At 53.5% G+C, this 10,197-nt stretch overlaps 1 protein-coding gene across 1 annotated transcript; it reads left to right on the forward strand.

Moving 5' to 3' along the window:
* Nucleotides 1-207: 207 nt before the first annotated feature.
* Nucleotides 208-9,688, forward strand: LOC308148749 (alpha-aminoadipic semialdehyde synthase, mitochondrial-like). Its single transcript, XM_080522258.1, is given in 7 exon segments — nucleotides 208-392; nucleotides 816-833; nucleotides 836-912; nucleotides 5,152-5,268; nucleotides 6,636-6,724; nucleotides 6,971-7,147; nucleotides 7,997-9,688. Coding segments are annotated over 7 exon segments (735 nt in total). The 5' UTR covers nucleotides 208-254; the 3' UTR covers nucleotides 8,116-9,688.
* The last annotated feature ends 509 nt before the right edge of the window (nucleotides 9,689-10,197 follow it).

A 10,197-nucleotide genomic window follows, 5' to 3' on the forward strand; every position in this document is an offset into this window, starting at 1 on the left:
GTGTGTGTGTGTGTGTGTGTGTGTGTGTGTGTGTGTGTGTGTGTGTGTGTGTGTGTGTGTGTGTGTGTGTGTGTGTGTGTGTGTGTCTGAAACTCCTGTGTGTGTGTGTGTGTCTGAAACTCGTGTGTGTGTGTGTGTGTGTGTGTGTGTGTGTGTGTGTGTGTGTGTGTGTGTGTGTGTGTGTGTGTGTGTGTGTGTGTGTGTGTGTGTGTGTGTGTGTGCAGGTGGTGAGCGTCCCCCCCGGCGGGGCCCTGATGGACGCCGTCTCCCCGATGGACTTCCTGCCCGGGTTCAGTCTGGAAGGGTTCCCCAACCGGGACAGTACCAAGTACGCCGAGTCGTATGGCATCCAGACGGCACACACTCTGATCAGAGGAACCCTACGCTTCACGGTACACACACACACACACTGATCAGAGGAACCCTACGCTTCACGGTACACACACACACACACTGATCAGAGGAACCCTACGCTTCACGGTACACACACACACACACTGATCAGAGGAACCCTACGCTTCACGGTACACACACACACTCTCTGATCAGAGGAACCCTACGCTTCACGGTACACACACACACACACACTGATCAGAGGAACCCTACGCTTCACGGTACACACACACACACGCTGATCAGAGGAACCCTACGCTTCACGGTACACACACACACACACACACACACACACACACACACACACACACACACACACACACACACACACACACACACACACACACTGATCAGAGGAACCCTACGCTTCACGGTGCACACACACACACACAGGTTCTAACCCGGTTCTTCCTGGTCTTCAGGGGTTCTCCAGGACCATGAGGCGGTTTTTGTGCGTCTGGGTCTGATCGACGACGAGCCAAGTCCCGTCCTGCAGAACTCGTCTTCTCCGGTGTCCTGGGGTGAGGACAACGTCTTCACAACGTCTTCACACGACGTCTTCACACGACGTCTTCACACGACGTCTTCACACGACGTCTTCACAACGTCTTCACACGACGTCTTCGTAGAACGTCTTCACACGACGTCTTTACACGACGTCTTCACACGACGTCTTCACAACGTCTTCACACGACGTCTTCACACGACGTCTTCACAGAACGTCTTCACACGACGTCTTCACACGACGTCTTCACAGAACGTCTTCACACGACGTCTTCACACGACGTCTTCACACGACGTCTTCACAGGACGTCTTCACACGACGTCTTCACACGACGTCTTCACAGAACGTCTTCACACGACGTCTTCACAGAACGTCTTCACACGACGTCTTCACAGAACGTCTTCACACGACGTCTTCACAGAACGTCTTCACACGACGTCTTCACAGAACGTCTTCACACGACGTCTTCACAGAACGTCTTCACACAACGTCTTCACAGAACGTCTTCATAGAACGTCTTCACACGACGTCTTCACAGAACGTCTTCATAGAACGTCTTCATAGAACGTCTTCACACAACGTCTTCACACGACCGTCTTCATAGAACGTCTTCACACACGTCTTCACACGACGTCTTCATAGAACGTCTTCACACGACGTCTTCACAGAACGTCTTCATAGAACGTCTTCACACAACGTCTTCACACGACGTCTTCATAGAACGTCTTCACACAACGTCTTCACACGACGTCTTCATAGAACGTCTTCACACGACGTCTTCACAGGACGTCTTCACACGACGTCTTCATAGAACGTCTTCACAGAACGTCTTCACAGAACATCTTCACACAACGTCTTCACACGACGTCTTCACAGAACGTCTTCACACGACGTCTTCACACGACGTCTTCACACGACGTCTTCACACGACGTCTTCACAGAACGTCTTCACACGACGTCTTCACACGACGTCTTCACACGACGTCTTCACAGAACGTCTTCACACAACGTCTTCACACGACGTCTTCACACGACGTCTTCACAGAACGTCTTCACACGACGTCTTCACACGACGTCTTCACACGACGTCTTCACACGACGTCTTCACACGACGTCTTCACACGACGTCTCTCACAGAACGTCTTCACACGACGTCTTCACAGAACGTCTTCACACGACGTCTTCACACGACGTCTTCACACGACGTCTTCATAGAACGTCTTCACAGAACGTCTTCACACAACGTCTTCACACGACGTCTTCATAGAACGTCTTCACACGACGTCTTCACAGAACGTCTTCATAGAACGTCTTCACACAACGTCTTCACACGACGTCTTCATAGAACGTCTTCACAGGACGTCTTCACACGACGTCTTCATAGAACGTCTTCACACGACGTCTTCACAGAACATCTTCACACGACGTCTTCACACGACGTCTTCACACGACGTCTTCACACGACGTCTTCACACGACGTCTTCACACAACGTCTTCACACGACGTCTTCACAGACGTCTTCACACGACGTCTTCACACGACGTCTTCACACGACGTCTTCACACGACGTCTTCACAGAACGTCTTCACACGACGTCTTCACACGACGTCTTCACACGACGTCTTCACACGACGTCTTCACAGACGTCTTCACACGACGTCTTCACAGGACGTCTTCACACGACGTCTTCACAGAACGTCTTCACAGAACGTCTTCACACGACGTCTTCACACGACGTCTTCACACGACGTCTTCACACGACGTCTTCACAGGACGTCTTCACACGACGTCTTCACACGACGTCTTCACACGACGTCTTCACAGGACGTCTTCACAGAACGTCTTCACACGACGTCTTCACACGACGTCTTCACACAACGTCTTCACACGTCTTCACACGACGTCTTCACAGAACGTCTTCACACGACGTCTTCACACGACGTCTTCACAGGACGTCTTCACACAACGTCTTCACAGGACGTCTTCACACGACGTCTTCACACGACGTCTTCACAGAACGTCTTCACACGACGTCTTCACAGGACGTCTTCACACGACGTCTTCACACGACGTCTTCACAGAACGTCTTCACACGACGTCTTCACACGACGTCTTCACACGACGTCTTCACAGGACGTCGTCACACGACGTCTTCACACGACGTCTTCACACGACGTCTTCACAGAACGTCTTCACACGACGTCTTCACACGACGTCTTCACAGGACGTCTTCACACGACGTCTTCACAGGACGTCTTCACACGACGTCTTCACACGACGTCTTCACAGAACGTCTTCACACGACGTCTTCACAGGACGTCTTCACACGACGTCTTCACACGACGTCTTCACAGAACGTCTTCACACGACGTCTTCACACGACGTCTTCACAGGACGTCTTCACACAACGTCTTCACAGGACGTCTTCACACGACGTCTTCACACGACGTCTTCACAGGACGTCTTCACACGACGTCTTCACAGGACGTCTTCACACGACGTCTTCACACGACGTCTTCACACGACGTCTTCACACGACGTCTTCACAGGACGTCGTCACACGACGTCTTCACACGACGTCTTCACACGACGTCTTCACACGACGTCTTCACAGGACGTCTTCACACGACGTCTTCACAGAACGTCTTCACACGACGTCTTCACAGAACGTCTTCACACGACGTCTTCACACGACGTCTTCACACGACGTCTTCACACGACGTCTTCACAGAACGTCTTCACAGGACGTCTTCACACGACGTCTTCACACGACGTCTTCACACGACGTCTTCACAGGACGTCTTCACACGACGTCTTCACACGACGTCTTCACAGAACGTCTTCACACGACGTCTTCACAGGACGTCTTCACACGACGTCTTCACACGACGTCTTCACAGAACGTCTTCACACGACGTCTTCACACGACGTCTTCACAGAACGTCTTCACACGACGTCTTCACAGGACGTCTTCACACGACGTCTTCACACGACGTCTTCACAGAACGTCTTCACACGACGTCTTCACACGACGTCTTCACAGGACGTCTTCACACAACGTCTTCACAGGACGTCTTCACACGACGTCTTCACACGACGTCTTCACAGAACGTCTTCACACGACGTCTTCACAGGACGTCTTCACACGACGTCTTCACACGACGTCTTCACAGAACGTCTTCACACGACGTCTTCACACGACGTCTTCACACGACGTCTTCACAGGACGTCGTCACACGACGTCTTCACACGACGTCTTCACACGACGTCTTCACAGAACGTCTTCACACGACGTCTTCACAGGACGTCTTCACACGACGTCTTCACACGACGTCTTCACAGGACGTCTTCACACGACGTCTTCACACGACGTCTTCACACGACGTCTTCACACGACGTCTTCACACGACGTCTTCACACGACGTCTTCACAGAACGTCTTCACACGACGTCTTCACACGACGTCTTTACACGACGTCTTCACACGACGTCTTCATAGAACGTCTTCACAGAACGTCTTCCCACGACGTCTTCACACAACGTCTTCACACGACGTCTTCACAGAACGTCTTCACACGACGTCTTCACACGACGTCTTCATAGAACGTCTTCACACGGTCCACCAACCAGCCAGTTAGCGGTGCTCCCGCTGGTTCTCCAGTTGGTTCTCCTGCTGGTTCTCCAGTTGGATCTCCAGTTGGTTCTCCAGCTGGTTCTCCAGTTGGTTCTCCAGCTGGTTCTCCAGTTGGTTCTCCAGTTGGTTCTCCAGTTGGTTCTCCTGCTGGTTCTCCAGTTGGATCTCCAGCTGGTTCTCCAGTTGGATCTCCCGCTGGTTCTCCAGTTGGTTCTCCTGCTGGTTCTCCAGTTGGATCTCCAGTTGGTTCTCCAGTTGGATCTCCAGCTGGTTCTCCAGTTGGTTCTCCTGCTGGTTCTCCAGTTGGATCTCCAGTTGGTTCTCCAGCTGGTTCTCCAGTTGGTTCTCCAGCTGGTTCTCCAGTTGGTTCTCCAGTTGGTTCTCCAGCTGGTTCTCCTGCTGGTTCTCCAGTTGGATCTCCAGTTGGATCTCCAGTTGGTTCTCCAGTTGGTTCTCCTGCTGGTTCTCCAGTTGGTTCTCCAGTTATTAAAACACTAAGACCCACAAAGCCAAAGCAGAGGTGGAACATTAGCATAAACCACTGAAACGAGAACCAAGATGGCCGCCGAAGTGAAACACGACAAACTGGCCAAGAGTGCAGAACGTGTGTTCTTCCTGCAGAAAGAAGTGCTGTGTCAGCGGCTCGGCCTGCCGCCCGCCACGCCCGCCGCCGCCTTCCAGGACGCCGTGTACGAGCGCGTGGGGCGAGACGAGCACCGGATGGAGGCCCTGAGATGGTGAGTTCTGCGAGAACCCCGAGGTGAAGAACCAGAACCGGGGTCAGAGCACCGAGACCACTGACACATAAGAATAAAACAACAGTGCTTTTATTTTGGTGAACTGAAATATTAGAATCGAGGGTTTTTTCAGGAAAGACGTGAGGAAACGAAGGTCAAAGGTCACGGTCGCCACGGCGCCGCGGACAGGGAGGGTGTGTGACGTCACACGAAGACAAACCGTCCCGAACGTGAAGAACCGACCTTGAGACGGCGGCGGGACGGGAGCGGGATGGCGGCGGCGGTTGGTGGGCGCCGCCAGCGACTGCTAGCTTGGCGCGGCGTGGAGAGGGAGCCTGAAGTGGCGCGGCGGCTGCAATTCAAATGAACTTTCCTGAGGGTCTCTTCACGCCAAGGCTCCGCGCCGCCATTGTTGCGCTGCAGGGGAAGAGCGCCGCGCCGCTATTGAAATGTAAATTCCCTCGGCGGTAAAAGTGAGCGGCTGGAAACATTCCCCGTGTGAAAAGGCGCCGCGCTTCAATGACTTGTTCATTTATTTAATTCACCTGCAACGCAGCAACAAAAAGCTCATCTCTTTAGATTTAGCCAAGGCCGCCGCGCCGCGCCGCGCCGCGCCGTGTTTCTCTCTGAAGCAGAGGTGGTGACCTGCGGCTCCTCAGCGCCCCCGCTGGACACTCAGGGGACTGCACTGCTCTGTTTGTAAACACTTTAAATTATGTCCTTTAAATTATATGTTCTTTAAATTATGTGTTCTTTAAATTATATGTTCTTTAAATTATGTGTTCTTTAAATTATGTGTTCTTTAAATTATATGTTCTTTAAATTATATGTTCTTTAAATTATATGTTCTTTAAATTATATGTTCTTTAAATTATATGGGAGGAAAAAAGAAAAGATAAGAAGCAAATCAAAAGAAAGAAAATGTTAAAGTATCTTTACGTTCCTGTTCTTGGTTCTAGGTCATTACTTTGTTCTGTGGTTCTTCAGTAACAGAACCGTGTGTCTGCAGGTTTGAGGAGGAGGAAGAGGGGGGAGGAGGAGGGGGAGGAGGAGGAGGAGGAGGAAGAGGAGGAGGAGGGGGGAAGGAGGAGGAGGAGGGGGGAGGAGGAGGAGGAGGAGGAGGAAGAGGTTCCAGGTCATTGTTCTGTGGTTCTTCAGTAACAGAACTGTGTGTCTGCAGGTTTGAAGAGGAAGAGGGGGGAGGAGGAGGAGGAGGAGGAAGAGGAGGAGGGGGGGGAGGAGGAGGAGGAGGAGGAGGAGGGGGGAGGAGGAAGAGGAAGAGGAGGAGGAAGAGGAGGAGGAGGAGGAGGAAGAGGTTCCAGGTCAGTGTTCTGTGGTTCTTCAGTAACAGAACCATGTGTCTGCAGGTTCGGGATGCTGAGTGAAGAACCGGCGCCGCCGGCCGCCAGCGTCCTGACGGCTCTGACCAGACACCTGGAGGCCAGACTGTCCTTTGGTGAGTCACCTGCTGACTGACCGCTGGTCACCGCTGGTCACCTGCTGGTCACCCTGGCTGACCGCTGGTCACCTGCTGGTCACCGCTGGTCACCTGCTGGTCACCTGCTGGTCACCTGCTGGTCACCCTGGCTGACCGCTGGTCACCTGCTGGTCACCTGCTGGTCACCCTGGCTGACCGCTGGTCACCTGCTGGTCACCTGCTGGTCACCGGCTGGTGACCTGCCCCCCCTCTCCCCCGCCACAGAGAAAGGAGAGCGTGACCTGGTGGTCCTGAGGAACACGGTAGGGTTCCGCCACCCGGGCGGCGAGCTGGAGACCAGAGAGCTGGGCCTGGTGGTGTACGGCCAGACCACCGGCTTCTCCGCCATGGCCCGGACCGTGGGCTACCCCACCGCCATCGCCGCCCGCATGCTGCTGGACGGTCAGTAGCCCTACCCACGACCCACAGGCAGGGGGCGCTCTGCACGGGGCGCTCTGCACGGGGCGCTCTGCACGGGGCGCTATGCAGGGGACGCTATGCAGGGGGAGCTCTGCAGGGGGCGCTCTGCAGGGGGCGCTCTGCAGGGGGCGCTCTGCAGGGGGCGCTCTGCACGGGGCGCTATGCAGGGGGCGCTCTGCAAGGGGCGCTATGTAGGGGGAGCTCTGCAGGGGGCGCTATGTAGGGGGAGCTCTGCAGGGGGCGCTATGCAGGGGTGTTGCTAGGACGCCGCCTGGAGACACAAAACGCCTCTGGTGTGGAGTCAGACTTACTGCACCACCTGGTGGCCCAGCCTGGTATCGCTTGGCACCACCTGGTATCACCTGGCACCACCTGGTATCGCCTGGCACCACCTGGTATCACCTGGCACCGCCTGGCACCACCTGGTATCGCCTGGCACCACCTGGTACCACCTGGCATCGCCTGGCACCACCTGGTATCACCTGGTATCGCCTGGCACCACCTGGTACCACCTGGCATTGCCTGGCACCACCTGGTACCACCTGGTATCGCCTGGCACCACCTGGTATCGCCTGGCACCACCTGGTATCACCTGGCACCACCTGGTATCGCCTGGCACCACCTGGTATCGCCTGGCACCACCTGGTACCACCTGGTATCGCCTGGCACCACCTGGTATTGCCTGGTATCACCTGGTGCCACCTGGTACTGCCTGGTGCCACCTGGTATCGCCTGGCACCACCTGGTACCACCTGGTATCGCCTGGTACCACCTGGTACCGCCGGCAGCTCAGAGGCCGCTGCAGGTTGAACCTGGTTCTTGTGTCCACAGGAGAAATCACGACGAAGGGTCTGGTGGTCCCGATGACCAGGGAGGTCTACGGTCCGGCTCTGGCCCGGCTGAAGGAGGAAGGACTGTTCTTCACGTCCAACAGCTCCCTGCAGGACTAGAACCCGGACCGGGAACCCTGGAGAGAACCCGGACCAGGAACCCTGGAGAGAACCTCTCAAACCCTCCGGCTGAATTCCACCTCCTGGAACTCCGGGGCTCGTTGGAGCGGCGAGGCTGTTCAACACTGTCCTCAATGAAAGGTCAACACTCCAGGGCCTCCAGGTTCTCCAGGTTCTCCAGGGTCTCCAGGTTCTCCAGGGTCTCCAGGTTCTCCAGTACACATTTGATGGCAGAATCAACGGAGCACAACGTTCCCCATGTGGGCGGAACCGTCACTCTTCAGCAGGAGTTTTTAAAACTGTCCAGTGGTTTCTCTTCAGCTGCCGTCGTGTCCCCCTGCTGGTTCCTCCTGGTACTGCAGCGCCAGAACCACCGGACCAGATCCTAACCTCGCGATGCGTTTGGCAAAAAAACGTGTAATTTATGAATTGTTGGCGTGACGACGAGGTTCTGATGTCGCGACTCCGTCGTCTTTGGTCGGCTGATGAAACCAAAGACGCTTGTTTGGGGACAAAGTGTGTCAATGTTGCTTTGCTCGTCATTTCAACACTAATGTGACGGCTTTGATCCTCCTTTGTGTTTTTCAACATGAAAGCTCAGAAGGTGAAACAGGAAGTTACGCCTGGGATGTTAAACTCGAAAAATAAGAGTCCAGTGACGCTTTTACACGTTTATGTCGAAGAATCAAAGAAGGAACTAAAGAAACAAGAAGTTTGTGATCATGGCCATTTGAGGGACTGACGTGTCCCGCTTGTCTTTAGTCTGACCTGTCCCGCTTGTCTTTAGTCTGACGTGTCCCGCTTGTCTTTAGTCTGACGTGTCCCGCTTGTCTTTAGTCTGACCTGTCCCGCTTGTCTTTAGTCTGACGTGTCCCGCTTGTCTTTAGTCTGACGTGTCCCGCTTGTCTTTAGACTGACGTGTCCAGGTTTTGTGAAGACGAGTTCATCACTGTATTTTGCCGACTGCTAGCAGCATTTTATTTAACGTTAAAAGTAAAATCATGGCTTTGATCCTGAAGATGGAACAAAGTTAAATGTGAGGATCGTTTCAGTTTGACGACTGCGAGTTTCACCCTGTTTGTAGCTAGCCTGCAGCTAGCATGTCACTATCCTGTAGCTAGCATGTAGCTACCCTGTAGCTAGCCTGCAGCTAGCATGTCACTATCCTGTAGCTAGCATGTAGCTACCCTGTAGCTAGCCTGCAGCTAGCGTGTCACTATCCTGTAGCTAGCCTGCAGCTAGCATGTCACTATCCTGTAGCTAGCATGTCACTATCCTGTAGCTAGCATGTAGCTATACTGTAGCTAGCCTGCAGCTATCCTGTAGCTAGCCTCGTTAACGGTTTGATTGGTAGAATAAGTAGAATAAGTTGAGCTTTATTTTGACAATAATATATCGGTGTGTTTCCTGTACGTCCAAGGTTTTTTTTTTAATGTTTTAAAAAGATGTTTTTAATGTTTAACGATTTGAGGGATTGGAACTTGTTTTGATTTTGATTTTAGAGAAAAAGCTTCGTTAGAATGTTGGTAGTTTATAAATGTTTGCATAAATAAAGGTTTTCAACACCAATGGATTCCATCAGCGTCAGACTCACAATGTTCATCAAACGACTCACAAGTCACTGACTCACTGGGTCACAGAGTCGCTGGGTCACTGACTCGCTGGGACACTGACTCGCTGGGTCACAGAGTCGCTGACTCGCTGGGTCACTGACTCACTGGGTCACAGAGTCGCTGACTCGCTGGGACACTGGCTCACTGGGTCACAGAGTCACTGACTCACTGGGTCACAGAGTCGCTGACTCGCTGGGACACTGACTCACTGGGTCACAGAGTCGCTGGGACACTGACTCGCTGGGTCACAGAGTCGCTGGGTCACAGAGTCGCTGACTCGCTGGGACACTGACTCACTGGGTCACAGAGTCACTGGGTCACAGAGTCGCTGACTCGCTGGGACACTGACTCACTGGGTCACAGAGTCGCTGACTCGCTGGTTCACAGAGTCGCTGACTCACTGAAAACTCATTTTTGACAGGGCTAGCAGGGCTAGTGGCTAGCAGGGCTAGTGGCTGGCAGGGCTAGC

The sequence above is a fragment of the Blennius ocellaris genome (genome assembly GCF_963422515.1).
Source record: "Blennius ocellaris genome assembly, contig: SCAFFOLD_50, whole genome shotgun sequence".
In the NCBI taxonomy this organism is placed as follows: Eukaryota; Metazoa; Chordata; class Actinopteri; order Blenniiformes; family Blenniidae; genus Blennius; species Blennius ocellaris.